The sequence below is a fragment of the Limulus polyphemus genome, unplaced genomic scaffold (genome assembly GCF_000517525.1).
Source record: "Limulus polyphemus unplaced genomic scaffold, Limulus_polyphemus-2.1.2 Scaffold1, whole genome shotgun sequence".
Taxonomy (NCBI): Eukaryota; Metazoa; Arthropoda; class Merostomata; order Xiphosura; family Limulidae; genus Limulus; species Limulus polyphemus.
Window position 1 is genome coordinate 2,649,047 of NW_013665611.1, and position 26,316 is coordinate 2,675,362.

Below are 26,316 nucleotides of genomic sequence, written 5' to 3' on the forward strand. Positions count from 1 at the left end.
TGGGGACCCAGCGGAAGTACATCTAGTACGTTGGAACATATATAAGAAAACATGAAAAATAAGTTTAACTACTTTCTTTTTCTTTGTAAAGGTATTTACTTACACCTTGCCAGTGAGAGGTCCCACCAATTTCAACCTGACTGACAACTTTAGTGTTGGATTTGAATAATCAGTTTAAAAGAAATGTTTAAATTGTATAATGACAAGATTGAATAGAATTCATAATCTTATGTTACAAGAAATTTTTTTCGCATATATCCAAATGTCGCAAAAGGTAGAATTAGAATTCATAACAGTTCACGACATAAAAAACCACATTATTATAAAGTAATTTAGTGTCCTGTTCTAATAAAAGTCAAGACAATTTCGTACCAAACTTTCCTATCATTGGCAAGGTACAGTTGAGTAACAGTGAGTGGCGTTTAGCGAGGAACGTTCTCTAAAAACTAATCCGATAATGAAAAGCCGATTAAATCAAAATGCCATAATACTGAGTGAACCAATATTCAGGTATTCGGTTCTAGGATGACGTAGTTGCAAACTAATCAATAAAATAATCACCAAATAACCTTTCCATGAAAGGATCAAAACAACATATTTCTCGTCTGTGAACCTGCTCAACAAACCCTTAATGGATTTAAGCTACTAGCAGAAAAACACATCAAAATTATTAGAACGTAAATGTTTTGCCTAAAACAAAATGGAATCATCGTAAGTTTCCAGAGTGTTCTAGTTTCAGATACCCATGTTTTCATTTTTAATTTCATCCAGACAATTAATGCATAAGACCCGTTATTAAGCTGTCAAACTACTTAACCTTTTTAATTATCGTAATTTCTTACCACTAATTCTTGTGTTCATCTACAGTCACATTTTAAATTATTCAAAGAAGGAAAAGGAAACATTCCAATCCTTCTCTGCATTCGATCCCATTCAGTCTTAAATTGAAAATAAAGAGAATATCATCAATTGAAGAAGAAGAATATAACTTACTATATTAATTCACTTTAGTGTTAAATCTTTTTTTTTCTTTAACAAATAGATATCAGCATCTTATTTGTGTGGTATTTCAGTGATAAATTTAGCGCAAAGTTCCCGAACCTTGCAATAATGGAAATTCGAGGACCTAGTATATACAGATGGACAGATTCAGTGATGTATTGCAGTTGGAATAAAAATGTCAAGACAGAGTATGAAGCTGAACAGAAATAAACACTTCATTATTGAAAGGAGAAACATGAGGTTAGCCAATCGTCCGGTTGTAAAGAACTATTGTATTGTGGTTTTGAATTAACACAGACTCTTTCCCTCAATCAGGCGCGTCTCGGTGGCAGGAATCGAGCTAAAAATTCTGTAACTTGTCCAATTTTGGTAAAAGCCTATAAATAATGTAGCATACGATGAGACATGACGGTTACAATTTACAGTTTCCAAATCTGACAATAACTGACAGAATTATGATTAGACACATCAGTAGCAGAAACCCCATAGTTAATGATATTACTCGTCGTTATGTAACCGACGCTTACAATTGTATCTGATTTGTTTGTTTTGAAGCCCATGGGGCTTTTTGTAGCTGTATTAGCGATTCTTTATGTTGGCATAGAGTAGGTATCTGGGAACCTGTATATTAGTACTCAAAGCAGTGCATATATATAAAAACCTAGAATCGAAACCACCCTTCATAATTCGCTATCTTTTCGGGCGTGTGCATTTTATTTATTTCTAGTCAGACCCAAGTCTTCCCCAAAAGTATTATTCACATGATTATTAGGGCCATCAGCACTTCGCTTTTGCCCACAGACAAAATTTAACAGCAATTATTAATTTGATTTCTAATATAGTGCAGCACAAATACATATGTGTGTTTATGATCCATCTTTGTTGAATTCCTTTGTTCGTCGCCCTTAAAACCAAAAAGGTTTTATTTGCACATCACTTTGTATCTACAGACAAACCTTTGTTTCAATACATCAAATCGTTATTTATCTTTAGCAGCACGAAAAAGTAGCAGAACGAGAGATTAAAAAGAAAGAAAACGCTAATAAAAACTTGGTATAATTTAAGTGTGTCCAAAGAACTGGATTGAGTTTTCAAACCTTCAAGGAATCTACTTGTATTGTTACTAACAATGAAACATATATTTGTATTGAACAGCTTGCTGTTTATGTTAATTTGTTGCGTGCAATAGCCCATGCAATCGAAAGCAAGCGAATATCTCTATTTCCTGTTTGTTTGTTGTTGTTGTTTTCATTTTTCTTACTACACATAGTGTTTTCAGAGACCATGATGTCATTTAGACAACCAGTCCGCTAAGACCCAATAAAGACAACAGTTATTTATTAACAAAAAAGTGACTACAATTTATTTAAGTAGTTCACTATTTCCGCTATTAGTTTTAGATTCACAAAAAAAGTAACATTATATTATTATAAACTGTAAAACAGCTAAGAAAATAGGTCAACTCCGTAACTGTCTGTGACGCTCTCGGTAAATACTAGACTTAACATACCTTTACCTAATAGTACAATTTATTCGGCGGATTATGTTATCATGGTGAGGTTTAAACGTTATCTATTATCACACTTGTCTTATTCGTGCGTTGGTTGTTTTGTTAGAAAAAAGACAAAGACTTAATTATTTTCCTTGAATCAAAATTGCCCTAAATATGTTTAATTATAAGGACCAGCAAGAAACATTCTACTTACAATGACATAACCTTTTTTCTTATAATTAATTACGTTTTTAACTGTTTGAACTTTTTGTGTTTAACATGTAAAGAAAACCTAATAGATAGTTCTCGTGATGATTATTGTACTAATGAATAGAGTTACCATACGTCCAAGCAAAACTAGGATCGTCCCAGTTTTTGGTCTTATTTGTTTGTCCCAATTAGAAACAGTAACAGTATTAAACTGTCCCAGTTTACTTCAGTAAGAGTATTTTATATACAGTTGTTATTATACTTGCCTCCTATAAATTTTACTTGGAGAATTTCCTGACAGAGACAGCCCCCCCCCCCTCAGTGGCACAGCGGTATGTCTGTGGACTTATACTGCTAGAAACCAGGTTTCGATACCCGTGATGGGCAGAGCACATATAGCCCTTTGTTTAGCTTTGTACTTAATAACAAATGCTTTCTTAACCTAACCTGTTTTCAGGCAGCCGCAAGATTCGAGATTTCAAGAACTGCTTAGTCACAAAAGAAAATAAAAGAAGAAGCGTTTTTTAGTAAGTTCAAGACAACTCAGGCGTGTTTTTTATTTTATCTATTATTATTTTTTATTACATAGGTTTTAATAGATTTTGTTTGTCTATGGTTTTATAGAGTGTTTAGTAAAAAAGTGTGTTATTGTCATTTAAACCGTTTCAGAGCTGTTACAGTATCACTATGTATGGAAAATAAAATGTCCCAGTTTTTCACTCTGGAAATCTAGTTACTCTACTAATGAAGAACTTTAATGCAGAAAAAGAAGGAATCTTAATCTCTACAGAACTCAAAGTGTAAGACTAATTCAGATAACTATACATTTTCTAGAAAATTCCAAAATATAAGTGTAACAAAATTTGTGCGACACAATCGCAGCCGATTTATTTCCGTACAAATTTCCTCTAAACTGTCAATCATTAACCTTCTCTTCAATTGTAAAACAGTTATAACATGCGTTTGGTGTAATAAATCAAAATTCAGTTTAGAATTTCTTGTTTGATTTGATATGGGAAATGTAAATCAGCAATTTGTTGATTTTAAGAAGTATACACAATTGTAGATTTAATTTATTTTCCCTATCCAAATATATATATATATATATATGAAATTTTGAAAGGTATTGAAATAGAGAGACTTGCTGTAGCAATATAAAAAAATTAAGGAGACAGATTTTTTTTCTCCGTTTTAACACCGACCGCCCCCCAGTGGCACAGCGGTATGTCCGCGGACTTACAACGCTAGAAACCGGGTTTCGATACCCGTGGTGGGCAGAGCACAGATAGCCCATTGTGTAGCTTTGTGCTTAACTACAAACAAACAAACTATTTAATGCAATATCATTGGTCATAAAGACGACGATTTAGCCTATTTTTAGCTTCAGAGGCTCACTGAGTACTTCAAGTCGGTGGATGGAAATAGCTAACGACTGCTTCAACGACTGTCAAAACGTTTTCAGTTCTAGTTCAAAATGGAACCTCTATCCTGCAAATGTAGAAGGCCTAGATGTTCAAAATGCTTATCAAGCTCTCGTTATGGTTGTGAATGTAATGGATTATCAATTACTGCTAAATTAAGTCGGAAACGTGGGGTTAAGCAGCCAAAGCAAGTACTAATAATGCAACAAACGGTAAAAGAAAACGACCACGGTCAAATTACGATGAGAATATTGTGAATATCAGTGATGAAGATGTACGTGATGGAAATGAAGATATGGATTTTATTGATGATAACATCTTAGCCCTTAACTTAAAATAGTGATGATGGAGGTAATGATTACATACGTCATGAAAGAATACCAAAATGTGTATGATATCAGAGATATTTTCAGAATAGATCCTTCTTCGAGGAGAAATTTATCAAGTCGAACATCATGTGAAAGTGAATCCTTTAATTATATTGATAAAGCATTTCAATGCTAAAAAGAAAATGTGCTCTATTATCTTACCCAATGACCCAGATCAATTAATGTTTAATATAGGAAGACAAACTGTAAAACGTAGCAAATAAACTAAATATATCATATCCAGTAACAAATTCAAAATAATAATAATAATGACTGAAGTACAATCAAAATGTCCACTGTATTCTATCCAATAAACGGTGTTGTTAACTCCATTATGTACTTCACTACAAAATAATGAAGTTTTCAATTTGTGTAAAATTGATATCATTGTTTAGCTTGACACAATATTTTGCAAACTCATTCCGAATGAGGCTGTTTACAACTACAATACTAGTTACAAAGGCCTGCGATGGTATTATTGGCTTGAACTTTTTACATGTTCTGCAGTAATTCCTGTATGCTGAATCTGAAAATAATATTCATTTTTTTCCCAGCACGTACAGATTTTTCACAAAACGTCATAACGAGATGCATAAAAGAAAGACCACAACACGTAGTTTTGAGATTAAAAGACATAGATTTCACACAAAAATCAGGATGAATGAGGATGCATATTCGTTTGACATCAATGTTCTTCTCTTTTCTTCAGATTGTTTGTATGTTTGTTAATAAACATAATAATAATAATAATAAATGTTCATTGTGGTAAACGAAATAATAATTTGATCTAAGTAAACTATGGAAAATCCGTTATTAAAATCAAACCAAATTTTATGAAGTTTAAATTTGTTATCTAACATTCCCAGTATATAGCTATTATTATTTGATATATCTATCTTTATGTAGCCACATTTCCATCTATACTTAATATTTTGCTCTAAAAAAAAAAAAAAGAAAGCTGTGAAATCTTTATCATTGGTACTTTCGTTTAGTATCATTTCTGTACTCGATTTTCTAATGATCCTACCTCTTGTACAAAATCTTACTCAATTTGCCCAACGACAGGTGTTAAAATTTATAATTTCAGCGAGACAAAAACGTAATACGAGATTGTTTATGTTTGTTTGTTTTGAATTTCGCGCAAAGCTACACGAGGGCTATCTGCGCTAGCCGTCCCTAATTTAGCAGTGTAAGACTAGAGGGAAGGCAGCTAGTCATCACCACCCACCGCCAACTCTTGGGCTACTCTTTTACCAACGAATAGTGAGATTGTTTATGAGGGCTGTGATTCCCCGAAACCAATCAAACATGGTGGCGAATGTAGCAATAGGCAGGCCTTCACGTCTTTTGGTTCTGAAATTTGCCAAGTTAATATTGAGAGACAAAAATGCTTTATTGCATACAGCTGTTTGCTGAAGAGTTCAGAACAGTGTAAAGAAGTAGTATTAATTAATGTTGCATATCCTTCAAATACGTATATAAATATTGGTTACTTATCGTTGGTAAAAGATATCTCAAATCTATAAAGAGATAGGCGTTAGTTGTGCAAAAGGTCTCGCTTTAACTCTTTCGGCAAAGATTCTGCTGCTACGTTGCTAAAGGCCAGCTGAATATTTCAATGTTATTCTGATTCTATGAAGTATCTTTGTCATTTAAAAAAAAAAGAAGATATATTTACTTATGGTTAATAAATTGGAGCTAAAATAACCCACTAAACATTAGAAATGTGTACAAAAAGTATCCAAAAGTTATAACACAACAAATTTGTCAGAATGTTACAACTAACATATTTCGAACATTTTTCTCTATGAAATAATTTCTAAATTGTTATATTAGATGGTTCGTTTCATCCTTTTTTTTTGTCATTTTTTTAAAATTACAATGAAGAGTGAGCATAATAACTCTGTGCAAAAATAACTGTGTTTTTGTTTGAATATAACTTACGAACGGATGAGGTGCTGTTAATAGAATATAATACTTTTTCTTTCCCGCAGAGAAACACGTAAAATAATAAAAGAAAAAGGTGTAACAGACTGTAAATAAGGTCAAAGACGGGTACAGCTGCACTGGGAGTTTCAATGCTAGACAGACGAGCCTACCCACATACGTTCTTGTTCTCTTCGTCATGAATTTGTAGGGTCATCCCACACTCCACGTAGATTCTTCTGGGCCACAAGCTTTGCCTAAATCAGAATTATCAACCTGTACGGTAACTCATGCGCATTTGGACTAGACTATCAGGTCAGAGAACCCCTAAGGTTAAAGTATATCTTTCCCTGATTTTGAACTAGTGACCAAAAGGAAGCACCACTCGCGGCTAGAAGGACTTGGTCGGGTTCTATGAAACAAATGACGGAACGACTGTCACTTTTGTAATTCGTCCACGTTTGAAAGAATAAAGCGTGACTAAGGACATCATGTCTCAAACCATAGACTTAACAAGCTAATTACGAGGCCACGACAGCCCTTGTCTAATGAAGAAGGCAGACATCTATAAATGTACCTATAAAATTAAAAGTTAACCGAGAAGATAAAAGATGTTTTTGACTTCAAAACTTCGTGTGTGTGTAAAAGAAAAATCCAAATAAGCAAACGTATGCAGCCTTATACTTTATAAACCATTCTATAATAAAAATGTTTTCTAAAATTTGAATGGTAGGCAAGTTTCTGGTGAAGAAAGGCTGCGACTGTGAGAGCAGCATGAAAAAGACTTCCAACAAAGATATAGGAAGCCGAAATTCACAAATAAAATATAACATAAAACCCTTTAACTTCAGAGTTTCGGATCAGCTATAACCTAGTCAATTACACAATGTTGACAATAGACTCCGTCAACAAGTAAATTGGGCTTCACAAGTCAAACACAACGAAGGCGGACTACACTTACACAAATTCAAAGAAAAAAGGTAAACATGACCGTTCAAGGTTAAAAGTCCAGCAGGACTAGCTTATCTATTACCTTTACAAACACAATCACCCTTTCGTACTGTACCAACCAGTTAGAGACCAATTAAAGACGATAATAGCTTTGTATTACTAGGTGATTGTAAAAATGTCACTTTTCTGGTCATTATTGCCTTACAGACAAATAAAAAAGGGGGAAAGAAAGAAAGATATCACATTTTCAGGCATTAATTTGAAAAAATGGCACCAGTTGTAACGGTTACAAAAATATTGCAAAGAGAAAAGAAAAGAAAAATAGTACGTAAATATCATAAACTACTATTTGTCCTTCATGTCAATTTTGGTGAAGATCCATCTACAGGGGACTAAATAGTGGTAAAAAAAAACGCCCATGAAAATCGCAAAACGTGAAACCGCAAATTTGCATGTACCCCCATATAGGCCCAATGAACCTCCATAACAGTTTTGGTGAAGATCCATCTACACCCTGCGAAGTAGTCACATGGATATACAACAGACACATACTATTATATTTATATAGATTCAAATTCAACAACAACGGTTACAAAAATATTGCAAAGAGAAAAGAAAAAAAAAATAGTACGTAAATATCATAAACTACTATTTGACTGTTGTTGTTGTTGTTTTAAAAGGAGAAAAAAAAATGACATTTTTTCCCACTTTGCATTTGAACTGGTGCCATTTTCACCTGTACATTTACACTGGGGCCATTATTTCTACGAAAAGGGGCCAAAGGCCGCCTGGAGAAGTCACCTATTTAAACTTCTCCCACCACTATACAGTAGTGTGTTGTCTGTCAGTTAGTCAGTAGACACTAAAATGACTTCACATAAGATACGCTTAGCTTTGCAATTTGTACTGTCGTAACGTTAGTAAAACGTACGTATGCCATGAATCACGAGAAGAATTATGCAGTCTGTAGGCTATAACACAGCATGACATATGAACTTCAAAAGCAAAAAATATAAATATTTTTACACTTAATTTTAGTTTTATCTACTCTCGAAACAGAACACTTTCAGGGACCCTGCGGAAGTACATCTAGTTTAATAGCCGGTGCCCTTCCTTTTTTCTATGTATTTGTCCGCTACAGATATGACTAGAAAGTTTTTCTCAGCTCCACGTAAACATTCGGGCAAACTTTAAAACGTTGCAACAATAATCAACATTCTTTTCCAGTTGAATATATCTTTACAGATACATAAAATATAAAGAGCTGAAAAATAATTATGCTCTAGTGCCTATGCGAACTAGTTTTATTTACTCTCGAAATAGAACACTTTCAGGGACCCTGCGGAAGTACATCTAGTTTAATAGCCGGTGCCCTTCCTTTTTTTATGTATTTGTCCGCTACAGATATGATTAGAAAGTTTTTCTCAGCTCCACGTAAACATTCGGGCAAACTTTAAAACGTTGCAACAATAATCAACATTCTTTTCCAGTTGAATATATCTTTACAGATACATAAAATATAAAGAGCTGAAAAATAATTATGCTCTAGGGCCTATGCGAACTATTTCCCGTACACCGAAACTCCCCTCACTAAGAAATACACATTTACACACCTTTCATTTATCTACCTGCATACTTCTCTAACCCCGTCATTTAACGTACGTAGCATGAACCATGACCACGACGCTTTGGTGTATTTACTGGGCTCTTCCTGTGGGTAAAGAATCGTAACCTTGGGCTTCAGAACCTGTGGAGCCAGTTCATTTGTTGGCTGTTCTACCAAATCACTGCGAGAAACTCTAAGACTTCATTCGAGGCTGGCGTAGTTACCGATCGTACTCCGACGGTCCTACCTCTCCACATTCCAACACCTGTAGCGTCTTCAAAACTTAAGTAGGTGCGTGTAAGACTGGCTTCGAAAAACCAGTAGTAGGTTAATAAGTTCATACTGTGAATAAGACTTAGTTTATTATAATTCATCAGGGATCTTAACTTTTTTTTTTAACTCATGGTGAAGCGAAAGTGAGAAAGATCTGTCTGGGTCAATAACTGTCAATCTGTGGCGAGACGAGTAATCTTTGACAAAGGAATATGGCTGCCCTGTATAAGAAGTGTTTACGTACCATCGTGGTGTTTTTCTCTGTTCTGTTTGGAACTTTGGCACAACAGGTAACCAATGATACAATATTTCTATCTCAATTTGAAACTGAACACCGTTAAGTGTTAGCCGAAACGCTATTTTGCAATAGCAATAATAAAGATAAAGCTTTACAGAATAATTTTTTTACCGTTTTACTTTTAGTCTTACTGTGTCGACTGTAAACTTGTTAAATTCATTCGTTCGGATAATAGGATTTATTAATTTGATAATGATATTAAACATATTAAACTATTTCATGACCTCTTATCAGCTCTAGATTGTAAATGATCTAATCGTTAATTGTAAAACTAAACCTTAAAATTTAGCCAAAAATTGTTTTCTCACTCAAAGTAAAACTGAAATAATTGTTTCAGTGATGTTGTTTATTAAAAACGGAAATTAATTAAATTCCCTGATAAAGTTAAGGTAAATTATGTGAAGAATATAAGAGTTGGAACAGTTTCGTGTGTTTCTAAGGGGATGTCCCTTTATTTAAAACAAGAATGCAAGTCGGTTAGATTTTTCGATATACCTTTCGTTCTACCTTCACTGAAAAGTGGTTCAATGTTTCTTAGCAGACTTTATTAGCTGCATTTTTTGGAAGTTTAGTAATTTATTCGATAGGATATGCAGATAGCCAGTGTATGTTGTACAAAACAATATGTGGAATTGTGTATATTTGGTTATGAAACCGAATTTTCTCATTTGTTTCTGTAATTATATTAATAACTTTGTACTTGTTCATACATTGTTTGTTTGTAATTAAGCACGAAGCTACACCATGGGCTATCTGTGCTCTGCCCACCACGGGTATCGAAACTCGGATTCTAGCGTTTTAAGTCCGCAGACATGCCGCTGTGCCACTGGGGGCTTTTCATACGTACACAGATAACAGCATCTGTAATTTGTAAAACAAAATTGGGATATTTCAGTTCACAAAATCAATTGGAATTAATGACGTAAAATGATGAAACTACGGTAAACTTAGTTTTATAAAATGGGATGTCGGATCTGTTCAAGTTTTATATTAAATTTGTGAGTGTTGTGAGTACACATTATTGAAACCCAATTATATCCGCCATTGTTACATATGCGGTGAAATATTTTCTCACCGAAATGTTTTGTTACGTATTCTTATTTTTGAATCGTGGAAATGATTTCGTTATTTTCTACCGGAACTTATCTCTTGTATTGGTCAACAAAACAATACGAGTTCCGAGACCTATTCGATATTAAAATGGCAGACATTTTCGATAGGTCAGACGTGTCCTCGGGCAAATACCTTTCTACATTATCTGTCACTGGCGGGAAGACCCTCAAGATACAGATATGTAGGGAAAAAGGTCAAACCACTACCGCATTCTTCCAAGCCTTTATACAGCAAAAGTTTAGGAAGGAGCGGACCGCCTACATACTAAATTAATCGTCTGTGTCAATGGATTATCCTTGTACTTTTGTACTCCTGTAATTTATATTTAGCAGCTTATCTTATATTTACATATTATTTTATTTAAACGTTTTTTTTTACGTAAACAAAAACGAAATTACATAAGGGATATATCATATATTGTGTGATTGACATACGGAAAATTATATCGTGTGCCATTTTGTTTGATTAGTTGGAGGTTAAATTACATAAAACGCTTGTTTTTTGTTGTGTTCCTCAATTCTTGATTGTTTGGAAATAAAGCCTTGCATGAGCTCACAATTTTTATGTATTTATTGCAAAAGAAATGTATGGTATAACTTGTAAAATACGATCCAAATTTTTTTTGGTTTATTTCATTCTTATATTACTAAATGCATATCATATTATCAATACTTATCAGTTTTTTTTTTGCAGGACAACTTCCTCCAGTGCCCGAAAGGTAGGTTCTTATTTAGCTCGCCTATAACGGCAGAACCTTACCATTATTAACAACTGTTTTAATTATTTAACTTTACGTAGACAACAAAATGAATAAAAAAAATCAACTTTCTAACAACACGAGATCGTGCTTATTCCCCATAATTACTTGTTAGAACTAACAATATTATTAATGGCTGAAAAAAATTATATACAGACTTTACAACGGGTTTGCTTCAATAGCTACCTCCAAATAATAATAATAAATTGGTATTGTATTTTAATCTAGGTTTCCTCAATTACAACCATTCATCACGTGGGGTTCTATTAAATATTGTGAAACGGTTCGAATTCGATGAAAATTAAATGTGTTTATGTTCATTACATTATCGACACACACACTCACTGTAATATTTTTTTTTAGTTTTATAAGTATATTATTTTAAACCAATTATGCAAATTATCTTGTTATTAGAAGAACTGAACTAGAGACGTGACACCTGGTGGAATTACAGTAGTCCATACTTTACCATACGTTTGTATGGAAATCGTGTCCAGAGTTGCAAGTCTCTCATTCAAGGAAAGTCAAATTATGAGCCTGTTTTCAGCTTGCGGATGAAAAAGTTAACTTGCCTCTTCGGACGGCTGGGCAGAACTTCTTATAAAGCTTTTTTTTTTCAAAACTTTATCTAAATTGTCATATCTAAGCATTTTACAACTAAAATCATTTATTACAGAACGCTTTTTATCAAATTGAAACTGTCTTGAAACTCGTTTCACAATCATAAGTAAGAGCTGAGAAGGTCAGTAATAATATACCGAAAAAAATGACTACCGTTTTCCATATTAGTTAAGACTCGGTTATTAACTTTAACCAACATATACGAAAACGAATATTATAAACTTAATTGGACTGCATAATATTAAGGAGTTTGTATAACTTATTTTCTTTATCGGGTTTTTAATCAATGTTTTGATACTTAAAATAGCTTGTTTTCTTCCACATCGGTATTTTTTGTTGTTGTTAACCCTCGAGTTATACAAAGATTTAAAACACCACTAATAACATGCATTGTTTAAATGTTTTAAGCAACTAATATTTATTTGATATGTTGTCGTTATATATCATTAAAAAGTGCTTCTGTTAATGTTATTTTTAAACAGAAATCACTGAAAAAGTAAACACTTTGTTTATTCTGTTTTTCAACATCTGGGTCAATAATATCTACTTAATATTTCCAACATCTATATTTCTGCTTATCTCCGGTTGGCTAGACGTTGTTAAGAACAGTCAGACTTTCCCAATGTGTTGGCCATATGCAGACAATAGTGCTGACCATTTGTGACCGTCTGAGGGCAAGATTTAGCACGGTTTACAGGAGGGCACATCCTGTTTCCGTAGGGCCTATAATTACTTACAGTTAACTTTTACCAACATTTTGAAAAATTACCTGAATGTATCAGAATAAAGATACATTAATTTATTTTTTTTAATTTATGAAAGGGCTACAGCCATAATAATTGCATATTACAGTAGGATCTATAACGTCATATATTTCGGGATCACTTACGTCATCCGTTTTAGCACGTGCAACGCAGAAACGATTATTCTCGAATCTGTCTCTTTCGTCACACCCTATACTTTGGGTTGGTTTTATCAATCCTAACGATCTTATTTTTAAATATTTTGTTCACTTTTCACTGAAATATTTATTTCGCATACAAAGGGACATTCAGTTGTACACGTAGAAGAAAAAAAGGGGGAAATTTTAAATTTGTTTTGTCGAAATGTTACTTTTTATCACATGCATATTAGTTTTGTTTAAATATTTTGTCGCGTATGTGAAATTTGTATAACATCGTAGTAGGCTTACGCGGTTATTTTGAAATGCATAGTTTTACATACTTAGTAACTTTTTCGAGATGTTATTATGTACATAACTCTTGTGAATGATAATTTATATACACATTAGTATATAAAGTTTTGGTTATCATCCCTTACGTTTATTCCCCAGTATTTTCATGTAACATGTATGATATCGTTGATATTAAAATAGCTACAATACGTTAGAATACATATAACACTAATAACTCTCAAGTGAAACTGCATTAATTCGTCGGACTTGTAAAAGGCTCTAATGTCATGGTTTGTTTATGATGTTGTGCTAGTTAAAACTCTATATTTAACTCACCTAATCCTTACAAAAGTCTACTATAGTTATAAATAAAAGAGAGAGAGAGTAGTCTTTAAATAATTTATCCTGAGTAGAATATTTTAGGAGCTAAATATATAAATACATTTTAAAATACTTAGAAATTAAATTCGCCAATTGTTGCTTTCAAAATGTGATTTTGTTTTCAAGAAAATTCTAACAATGAATTTTACATTTGCTGCAATACTTATCGCTTCCACATGTCATCAGATTAGAACAATCAGTTTTCAAGACTGAAGCTTTAACCTAATTTTTCGATTCAGTGGGTGAAGTAATTAGACCCGGAACAGTCTCTTCAGGTAAACCCATCAAAATTGTAAGCACAACAGTTGGTCGAACACTGACACTTACTAAATTAAAACTTTAAAAATCTGTTCTGTATCAGCGACCATATGGGAAAACTTAAGACTTTATTTCCATATAGGTACAATATTGTTGTAAACAACTCGGTGTACAAAAGATATTATAGGAATAATATTGTTGTAAACAACTCGGTGTACAAAAGATATTATAGGAATAATATTGTTGTAAACAACTCGGTGTACAAAAGATATTATAGGAATAATATTGTTGTAAACAACTCGGTGTACAAAAGATATTATAGGAATAATATTGTTGTAAACAACTCGGTGTACAAAAGATATTATAGGAATATAATTGTTGCAAACAACTCGGTGTACAAAAGATATTATAGGAATAATATTGTTGCAAACAACTCGGTGTGTAAAAAAGCCGTATTTCAGTTTTCTCTCCATGACTTACTTAATTTTTCCACACCTAAAATTTTATTCTTTTTTCTTGCAGAATATCCTGTTATATATTTTTTCTTTATAAATCTAGGATAGGTCTTTAGGAAACCTAGGGTAGATCTCTTATGAGAGACACGACTTGATAATTGCATGCCGTATAATATTATAAGACTTTTACCGTTTTTTTGTGTACTTGATATTAGAGGTAATAAAGACGTAGTAAAGAATCTGTATTTATAACAAAGCTACTAAGGCTACCTGCCGCCTACCTTAATTTTTAACTACTGACTAGAGAGAAGACAGCCAATCAGCAGCACCCTACCACCCACCGTTAACACTAAGGGATTGACTAACGCACAAATAACTTTCCCGCAGCTTAAAGCGATGAGAATGATTCGTGTTGTCACACGGATTTGAATCCGGCTCGCCAGATCCTGAATACAAAATTTACCACATCCGCGCCCCTTTACTTCTCACATTTTCACGATTAGAATATTTAAATTGTGTACATACAGGGTGCGATAAAAGTTACTATAGAAATAGTACTAAAAATATATTACGAAGACAACCGGAAACAATTTAATAGTTGTTTGTTTCAGAGTAAGTCGTTAAAATTAAACTCTGTTCTAAATGAAAGAACTGTATAGTCGATCTTACCCCACCCTGTATAGACGTATATATAACACTGTGCTACCAAGAAACCTAAAAAAAAACTTCACTTCGACACACATTTTGAATAATTCTTTTAGAATGGTAGTGATAATCGGTTTTCTTATTACCGTGATATCAGATTTTTTTTAAAAAAATCATTGTTCGACAAATTAATTTTGTTGCTTTACGTTAATTATTTTCTCTGAAGTAAGTATTTCATGTTGATAACATCTCGATATTTTTCTGCCCTTAGCTCTGGCTAGAAATGTTTCCTTTCTCTGTCTTCATTCCTTCACGCTGCTGTCAACTGCGCTCGGAAAGAGCACAAGTCTCGCCAGTTTTCTTTGCTGGGTTGAATGACCGCGCCCATCTCGTATGCTGCGAGCTAATGTGATGATGTGCCTCGCACGCGTTGACACCCAGAACGAAAGGTCATAGTTACGGAATTTTTTTCATTCTTCACCTTCTGCATAAAATATTATAGCATGTTAACTGCTATTTTACGCAAGCTCCGGTGTGTATAAATAAATTATTAATATTTATGCCAACTATTAAATTCGGAATAAAATATATGAGAGCATCTAGGGAAACCCCCGCGATCAAATCTTACACGGGTCTGTTCATTTTCCAATATTACATACTTCATCCACTCTCACGTTTACAAGTCCCGCGCTACAGAAGAATGACATGATGAAATAACCACGCTGTAAAGATGGGATATCTTATCACAGACCGGTTTTGCATGTACTTCAGTGGAAATCATTCTTTCAAGGCCGTAGGTTTATACCAACTGCACCGTCATGTTCAAGACAGTATTTCCATCCTATTCTATAAGCGACACTGACACTAAAAAACAAATGATGGTTTATTATTTGTATGACAAAATAAAGAGTTTAACGTCACACGTATCCATAGTTACAGAACATGTACTACGAGTGAAACAAACAGCTTTTGATGCCCTGTGTATATTCTTTAAATGGGCATTTCTTTTGACACTTTGCGTGAAGATTATACTTCAGTTAGAGTAAATATTCGAGTGACTTAATACTTCTTTTTTTTTTTTATGTGTCAAAGAAAAATCTAAGCCTTGTTCTTGACTGGACAGGTCTTATGTGAACTGTAGAACAACACATTATCAGTGTTGCTAATGTAAAGTAACACCCCGCTCACTCAACCAAGGTTAGTCATCTTTTTGCTGACCGTGTTGATATTAAAATAGCTTTAATACGTGATAATTCATATAAAACATTAATATCTCTCAAGTGAAATACTGCATTAATTCGTCTAACGTTATGTTGGTGAAACGTTTTGTTACATAAATTGAGACAAGAACATGGATGTTGGTTGCAAAACGTGAGTACAGATTGAGTAATTACACGTGCTTACTTCTCTTGCATCCTTAAACTGTGCTTATGCGTTTATAGAACCCCGATCATTATTTTTAGTATTTATTGATAGACCAGAACTTCAGTCTCTTTAGCTTTAAAATGTAACAATTATAATACGTTAGTCGTGTACAAAACTAATAAACAATTCCTAAAAATATTTTGGGCAAATTAGTTTTCAGTATTTTTTTTCCCCCTCATTGTTAGGTTTTTACTTAACTGTATCATAGATTGGTTACAAAAACAAGCGGTAGTATTATTTTAATCACTGTTACCATTTGGAAAACAGTATATAATGATCTATATGTTGTACTGGTGCGTTTCTTTTATCATGTTATTGCTAAAGAAATATTCATTTAAAACACCCTCTATTTTTCATGTCCACTCGGTTCAATATCTGACAATACAAATTGCATCAAAAACTTCTGAAATAGGGTAAAGAAGAGGCAAAAATTTTAATCGAGCTTTTCTCACTCCAGTAACTAAGGGAGAAGTTCGTGATTTTGAGCAAAATAATTTTTTAACAGTATTTAAGGAAGTTTGTTCCTTTGCTCTAAATCGTCTTCTGGTGGAACAGCGGAAAGTCTGCGGATATACATTGATAAAATCCAGAGTTCGATTCCCGGGGTTGAAACGGCAGATAGCCCAATGTGGCTTTGCTCTAAAACAAAATCCTTCCACTAGTAACTTATCTAGCGACGTTTTAAAAAATAAATACAATTCACCTGAATCGCTTACTTAATTTTCTTTATATAATATTTTCTCATGTAAAAACGTTCAGATGTCAAAATAGTTTGTTGAGATTTATCAAAATGATTTCAACAGATAAAAATTGTAAGTTTAATTTTTTATACAAACCTGATTATTACATGAAACGGTTAAAAGCCATACGCTTCGACACTACCTAGCGTCCTCCATTGTGGAAGACACTAGATAACTTCGAAAGAGATGGCAAGTTTCCGGCAGTTGTAACTCGTGGTTTTTGTCCAATATTTATTGGATTTGCAGTCGAAAATATTAATGATGAAGCAATGCATTCTAATCATTATGTGATGACCAGGCTGAGTCTCCATTTTGCTCTAATTACGTGCATAACTTAATGTGATCGGAAGTTATTATCATTGAAATAAAAGATAATACACATTTAATTATTGAAGCAAAACTAATTTTTTTTCCTTGACACAGGTATCCAAAAGTTTTGAAATTTTGCAACTTAGAATAAAGCATTGTTTCATGAAAAATATGGTGCGAAATCCGAACCTCGGTTAAAATGTGAAGTTCGAGATAACGTGCTATTTAATATTACACCCACGTGGAAAAGGAATATAATATGTAAGGCTGATCTTATGTGCTTGTCGGTATTTGGACACCGTGTAAATTTTCACTCTTGCTACGACCATGGTGCGAAATAATGATTGAACTCTTCCATTATTGATCAATACCAGACTTTTGACTTGGTAGTCTAATTTACCAGAAAATGTGTTGTTCGAAAATATGCCCGTAGGGGTGAACGTCTCAAATAAAAAATGGTATGTTCTGTTTATACAAGAACGCAACAAAGCATGAAAATTGTTCATAAGTGTGTTCCGTACGAACGAACCATAAAACAGAAGTGAAGGTAGTGAGAAAGGTCCATTGGCTTGTGGAATAGTTTAACTCAGGCAAGTAATTTCAAAATTGTGCGGAATTCTTTTATATACTCAACATATTTGTTGTAGTTACTGAAGTGAAGCATTATGTTTCCAGTAAAATGAAACAGAACAGACAAATGAAATACCCTGAGATTTCCCGAACACGCTTACTTTTATGAGTTCGATAATTAAATAAAATGCACAATTTCTTTATCTCTGTGTTCTGAAGTTATAGCTAAGCCTCGTCGACAGATTGTAACTCTTCATAAAGGTGCAGAACCGAAACGTCAGAATATAAATACAATGAATATTTTATATACCTAGAGATAATGGTTGTCCTATTTATAGAATGTCTCCAATCTATGCTACGTACTCTAAAAATAGAAAATATTTATTAGATATCATTTACTCTAGGACTGTTAAATACGTCTAAAAACAACAGATACATATATGGTTGCATAATTAATAAGATTTTATCAGTTTCAGTTTAGTTAAACAGATTCCTAAAATATCACACAATGATACAACGTTACATATAATATAAAATTCAACGTGGAAGAGGATATCCCTCTAATTAGAACATTTTAGGGATACGGATATCTTTTAAAGTTGATCAGACAACAACAACAACAAGTTACAAAAATATCAGTAGCTAGTGTGCCCTTCACAAACACCGACTACTGCATGTTTCTGATGAGCTTCTGGAAGTTGATCTGTAGCAGGTGGTTCCATTTCTACAGGGTTCCACCCAGCTCGTGATGATTCCGAACAGGGCGAGTCTACTGCTTCCCATAACCCTCATAAGATTGGAAAAATAGATATTTGGTAGTTGTGAATCTGAAGTCTCTAGCTTTGTGTAGTTTAATTGTTGTTAAGCCCCAGCTATACAATAGACATTCTCTGCTCTTCCCACTACTGGCATCGAAACTTGATTTTTAGCGTCGTAAGCCTGCAGACTTACCGCTGAGCCACTGGAGGCACAATCTGAGTAGTATCTTAGATATTTATTTGGAGGTTAAGGAAAGCTGGGTTTTTAAATGTAACCCTCTACCCACGTGTGTTTGCAGATGTATAAGGAAATGTATAGTTTATAACATAATTTATAAAAGGCAGTAACCCACTTGTGTTATCTACTTCATATTTTCAACTATTTTTCAATTCCACTTTTAAGAATATTTTATATTTTTGTGTATTGAAAATATCTGTGTTGGTTGATACTTTACTAAGAACTGTAATTACGACTTAGTTTTAGGCTTAGTTCCCAGTGAAGGAGCAAAACTAGATCTACTTTCAAATCAATTACTTTCGCTTACCCTGTAGCTATTCTCTTTTTTCGTATCTTATAATATAGTAAGTGTATGTTACCTTTGTATGGATAGAAGACTTAAATTCATTGTACTTTTTTTTTCAGATTGGAGTCGATATGGAATTCACTGTTATCGTTTTTTCAATATAAGACATTCGTGGAACACAGCTGCGGAAGTCTGCCGCCGGTAAGCCTACTTTTTATTTTTAATATTGCATTCACAGGAAAATACTTAAGTTTCGTAGTTTTATTAAATTTCATCCCAGAGGAATGTTAGGTTATGTTAGCTCGTTATTAGCGAGAAAACCCAACTAAGACTACAATTGAGTGATGAGCGATACGACTTTAGTTAAGATCATCCTGATCGAGTATTCCTTCAGCTTGTATTATCAAAGATCTGTATATGTTTAGCCTATAAACACAAATATTAATTTTCAAAGTTTTCTTGTTTAAGAAAAAAAGAAAGCCAAAGCAGGATAAAGAACAAAGACTAAATTATTTAAATTTTTGCGACTGGTAACTGTAAACTTGTCATTTGCTGAAAGTGTAGAGGGGATATTCGTAGGGTTGTTCGTATATTTTTTCATCACTAGATGGTTGCAATTCATAAAAATCGACTTTAATAAACACGTTTTTTTTTCATTAAATAATTCTACAACAAATCGCTAAGTTTTAAAAACAATGTTTTGAGTAAACTTTATCCTCACTTAGTATTTATCGAAAACCTATAGGTTAAATCTCGTCCGTGGAGTATTTGAAAACATTTTCATTCGATTGTGCCACAACATACCGGAGTTAATTAAGCACCGGCCCTTCGCGCCTTTAAAACAAGGAAACTAATAAACTTAGCTATGACAAAACCCTGCTTATAAGAATCGGCAGGTTGCTTTGAACGTCATATCACCGAACTTAATTTGTCTAAGATTGAACTGTGACTTAAAGGCTGAAAAAATTGGTGGAGAACAAACGCAATATATACGGTTTAATCGTAGTACACAAAAGTCTCATATTTACGAATTAGTGTATTAATTAATGTTAATAAAAGTAGTATCAGATGTAAAAAATACAAATGGTAACTTGTTTTATACAAAAGTAAAGAATAATTGAGGTAGTAGCACCTGAACGTTATCATTAAATGATATTGGGTATTATGGTTCAGTTGTGATATATCGAACTATAATACTGGAGGGTACTGACTATCCTTGATACTTTTTATCAGTATTTCAACAACATCAGGATTATCATCTAATAAGGTTTTTAAAGGGTAACCATGGTTCATGCCCACATCAGACCTGAGTTTCACCACCAAAAGGGGAAAAAGTGTTACTGATTGATTATCTGTTGTTTTCATACTGGTTTTCACATGCGGTTTGCTATATAACTGGAGGGGAGAGGTATCCCCAACGCTGTTCAAACGCTACTACAACGGTTATTATATATATATTACACACGCGCGCGCGCACGCACACACACACACACATCTAATATAGTTGTTATTAATCTTTATCTTAGTTAATATGCGAGTTTTTTTTACAAATGATCTCGTTACTGCTTCATACCGCTGATTTAACTCTTAATTCCTCCTATCAGTGGATACTTCCCGTATTGATAGTGGATGATATTTGGTCTGTAGTCATCTACAAAGTTAATCAAGATCAGTGAGGCTTGCACGTAAATAACGTTAGTTTCTTAATAATTATAGTTTTTAGAAAGACGATAGTGGCCTTAATTATCATCTCTTTCTGATATCAACCGTAAGAATACTAGCAAAAACACAGAAATAAAAAGCTGTTGACCCCAACTACAAAATAACAGTACACTTATCTACGGATAAGGGTATAACAAGTGTATGATGTTCATTTGCTTTTTCCTGTATAATTTATTTTTTTACACTAAGTATTTACTGTTCGACTCTGCTGTTATATCATCTTTTTAAGTTAGACCATGAAACAAAAAAATGTTTTGAATGATTTGTTCAATCATCAGTGGCACAGATATGGCGATAAAAGTCGGTTTTGTGGCACAGTTAGTATTGGATACCTTAAAGCGTAATCAGGTCAGCATCCTTTAAGTTACCATGATCTGTATACTCCTTGATACGAATTATATGTTAGTCAGGATATGGGAGGATGGGGGGAGGAGCTAGACTCAATTTGATGGTTTCTGTTCCCACACACAATGCCTAAATTTACACGTTATGCTTGACTTAATCCAACGCTTCCTGTGACATGACACTCATAATTTTGCACTTCACTTTTGATATCTTAATTAAATTAAGTTATCCATTTCGTTAAAATATGAAAAGTGAAGTGCAATAGTACGAACTAGTGCATAAAACTATCACCAGGAGTTGGTTTTGTTTTCTTCGGAAACGAATATTGCTAAGTAACTTTGAGACAGAATGAGCAAGAAAAGAGAAACTTAATAAGAATGTGAACTACAAGACGGCTTGCAGTATTTATTGATATAATAACTAATGGTTTCTTTGACAGCGAAACTGTTGACCCAGCTACCCGATTTGTGTTAGTTTTGTATATAAAGGTGAGTCATACTAACTCACCATTACTATGGTATTGTTTAAAACTGCCATTTCGAGCTGTATCAGTTCAAGTGGTTAGAAAAACGTAACACACTACCTACAGGAGGTAAGCGTGATTTTAGTTGAGGAAACTGATCTGACATAACATTTGTTACCCGAAAATGCAGTTTTCAGCTGGCCTCAGTTATGGGATTTGTTGAACCATGTGATTTGGAATTTTATGAAAGAATTACGAAATATTTCCGTCCCACGAAACAAGCCATTTGAAGTGGATTTATGTGAAGATGATACGGGACTGAGCACATTTCTTAAAACGCAAAATAAGCCACTATAATTCATTTTCTGCAGAATTTGATGGCTTTTTTTTGTTCACTGAACTGTGTACTGCCACTTAAATCGTATAACAGATGACGTTTTTCAGTTTCACTGATGAAATTTCTTTTCTATGTTCATAACAAGGATAACTTGTTAAATCGAGTCGTTCAAGAACCCGCTTTTCACCAAGCTGTAGCGTTAAGGTTATTGGTTGGATTAGAATATCATCACGATTAATCGAAATTATGGGGTTTTACACCCTTCAAAGAATACGATTTGTATAGGATCAGGTTTACTTGCACAAGTAGCAACAGCTGCGTTAAAAGTACTAATCTGGAAACTTCAGTTATTAATGTGTATTCTATATCGAGAGAAATGATCCACAGGACTAGTATAAATACAATTGGCTTCAAAAGAGCTTTCGTTTAACAATCAGCCATTAATACTTATCTGGAAACTCCTGCTTTGAATGAGACTTCCCCCCCCCTCTCTCTTGTAACTTCTGAATGGCGAGAATTTGCTGAAACTGTTAAATACTTCAACAAAATATACAGTTTTAAATAATAGTTGCATTATTTAATTAGTTTTTAATTCATGCGTCCATTTATGGTTTCTCATTACAAAAGAGACCTGGCTAGGTCGATAACAGAGAAAAATCACCTAAGATAAATCGTTAAATAAATATTTTATTCAAGTATTGTAGTGTAATTGTTTTAACTTTTACTACCATTTATAACTGAAAGCTCTCTAGCTTTGCAAGTTTTGCGTCTAGTTCCTTTGCAGTATTTTTATTACCAGCTTGGGAATTATTCAATTAAGAAACAATGAATATTGGAACTAAATCACTAGCAATGAGCTACAAGTATCGCTGTGCGTATTACAGAATAGACGTATTCTTTATCAAATTTATTGTTTTGTAACTTGTGAGTTTTACACTTGCCAATGTGTTAGTAAAATGCTCCGAAATGTTGGTTTAATCCGGAAAACATGTATTAATATTGACAATCATTTGAAATGAAATTTTTTAACAATCAAAAATAAGTGTCTTCAATCGATTTTTCTTCCTTCTTCTTTTTGCCCAGTTGTTCACAGGTCAGTGTTTCCAAGGGTACCAACGCACTTAACTACAAAATTTCATGACGTTTGGTTTTTGCATTCGCTAAATATTCGTACTAAAGTGTTATTGGCTGCGGAAGTAAACCTGAAGAATTTAGACATGGTTTACAATGTTACTGGAAAATAACATGCAAAATGCATGGGTCAACGCTTTAGAAAATGATTACAATGTGTGGTGCACTTATATTTCATCTGAACACAGTTCTGAGTAATAAAGCGAAACATGCATCAGAACCCTTGAAATTACCTGTATAACGCTTGAGCAGTTCTTCTTTCAGTTTCCCAGGGAATAACAACCGAATTTGGTTTTCAGATGATAGTGGGGGAGGGGTGGGAGAAAGCGTCTTAAATTCTCTCTCTCTTTCCATTGCTGATCATGGTTGGAAGTCCTTGCAAGTTAACTTAGGTTTAAGCAGAAACTAAATGGATCAATAGTTTGTTACAATAACCACACAACACTCAGCCCGTGGATGTTGCATGGTTGTACATTTGTTACAATAACCACACGACTCGGCCCGTGGATGTTGCATGGTTGTACATTTGTTACAATAACCACACAACTCGGCCCGTGGAGGTTGCATAGTTGTACAATTGTTACAATCATCACACGACTCGGCCCGTGGATGTTGCATGATTGTACATTTGTTACAATAACCACACGACTCGGCCCGTGGAGGTTGCATAGTTGTACAGTTGTCACAATCATCACACGACTCGGCCCGTGGATGTTGCATGGTTGTACATTTGTTACAATAACCACACGACTCGGCCCGTGGAGGTTGCATAGTTGTACAATTGTTACAATCATCACACGACTCGGCCCGTGGATGTTGCATGGTTGTACATTTGTTACAATAACCACACAACTCGGCCCGTGGATGTTGCATGGTTGTACAATTTTTCCACATCTAAAACAACACTTTTCATGAAGAAATCTGAGGTATCTTGTAGTATTGAATCGATGTGAACTAATTCTGTAGAAAGCAAAACTAATGTTTCGATGTTAAAAATTGAATAGATTTACAACAAGAGGTGCAATACACACACACACACACACACACACACACACACACACACACATAGTCTTCATTAAAAGGCGGTGATCCAATGTGAGGATATATGACTGAGTGAGAGAGGCATGGATGATTGTTGGACTCGGTATCAGTAAAAACATTTATATAGGTTGTATTAATATTACTGACGTTTCATGTTGCTCTAACATTATGTTTTTTATTCATAAAAAGTTGTTAGGTATCAAAGTGTTTTTTCTTTTCATTGGCAGAAAAGGAATTGACTTCGTCGGTTCACAGTCATTAGAGTTACTATAAATAGAAATATGATAAAAAGCCTGAACAATTTAAAATGGACACGTTTCTTTCAAACAACATTTTAATTGTTTTACGATTAGCATACCAATACAAAATACTGTACAACTGGCCTAACACAGTCGTTGTAATTCAATAAGTTTAATTTTGGTGTCAAACTTTGATATTATTTTGCTTTTGTTTAATTAAACAATCTTTACATTTCTATACAAGTCATTTAATTTTCAATCTTGAACAATTTTCAGAACTATATCTTATTCGATAAGTTTATATCTATAACAAAGTGTTTTTGGTAGGCCGTGTTTTTCATTTCCGGTCGAAGCAGTGCAAAGTATCAGCAAGCACAACATATAGAAATAATAAGTACTCGTATTGCATTTCCATTTATTTTGATAGATATATCATTTTTCGTTTTTATTATTGCTTTTTTCCGCCTTTTGGCATTGTTTTGTGGTCTACGAAACATCTGTGTTACTTAGATTCAGTCTAGATCATCTAGTTTGATGGAGAGCTTAAAAAATTTAAACCAGTTATCCTAAAATACTTTTCTAAGAATCCATTCCGCGCCCTATTTTCAAGTGTAGTGTTCAATTAAAGAAGTAATGGTACCAAAGCTCCTGTTTACTACTATCGTTTGGAAGAAAAACATTCTATATCCGTTCAATTGTTTGAGTGTATCGGTATCCTATAGTGTTGGTACCACTTTGTACCTGGATGGTGATGAAAATATTATCACTAGTTTGTACTTTGAGTAAAACAATTTTCCTTATTTTTATTTTAAAACTTTGAAAACCTATAAAACTTGTGACTTTTCATAGTTTTTTTTCTTACCATATATCAAATTACAAAAAAAAATGAGTTTTTAATAATACTGAAGTTTTGCTAGAAGCGTCAGAAGAGAAATGACATCTTTCCATGTTTTGCATAAATAGAAGCTATAAAGCTCATGACACAATACGTGTACCTTTTTCTAGAATAAGGTCAAGTGATGTGACTTACTGTAGCAGTGCCATAAAACTACGCCAACCCTTGTCTTCTGTAATCTGTTTATTACAAAACCACGCACATTCAATAGACCATAGTAAACATGTATGATTTATATTACAATATATACTTCTGAATACTGGTGAAGTTAGAACTTTTAGTTGTTTTAAGTTGTTAAAACATTTAACATTCCTCTACTAACACCGTTTACAAAAACAAAGCATGTGTCAAAGGATATGAACTATTTTGAAATTTAATAGGATTGCAAAAGTATGGGTAAAGGAAAGTTTTAAAGTACTTATATTATTTAAAACTCCACTCAAGCGTATGAATACTACAACCAAAATGGTGACACGAGGTCAAGATTTAATTTTTATTTCAATAGATAGCTGTTTCGAAACATTAAAGTGGTTAATAATGGTTGGAGACGGCTTGAATGGGTAATGAAGAAAAACTTTAATATAAGTTTAACATAACAGCAAATGTACAACGTTTCAACAAGGTTTTGTCATCATCAGGTACAAGTAATTTACACTGAACAAAGAGGTCACATGACCGGATACTGTTGCAAAACTTGGAAGAAATATCTTGGCACCCCGGGGTGTTGGTTTAGAGTAGGGTTTTGTTCAATTAAGGTGGATTCCTTGATTTTTCATTAGTTTATGTTGGGTTCTTTGTTTAAAATGACTATTTTTAATAGATATACTTTTTTTTTTTAAGTTGCAATGGTGGAAAACATGGGACAG

At 33.6% G+C, this 26,316-nt stretch overlaps 1 protein-coding gene across 1 annotated transcript in view; it reads left to right on the forward strand.

Annotated features, from left to right (window-relative positions):
* The first annotated feature begins 9,413 nt into the window (after positions 1–9,413).
* LOC106465521 overlaps positions 9,414–26,316 on the forward strand; it is a 77,923-nt gene continuing 61,020 nt past the window's right edge. Inside the window, exons 1-3 of the mRNA XM_013925782.2 lie at positions 9,414–9,539; positions 11,354–11,378; positions 19,397–19,478. Of these exons, the coding sequence (XP_013781236.1) occupies positions 9,462–9,539; positions 11,354–11,378; positions 19,397–19,478 (185 nt within the window). The 5' untranslated portion in view covers positions 9,414–9,461. The remainder of the gene's footprint in view (positions 9,540–11,353; positions 11,379–19,396; positions 19,479–26,316) is intronic.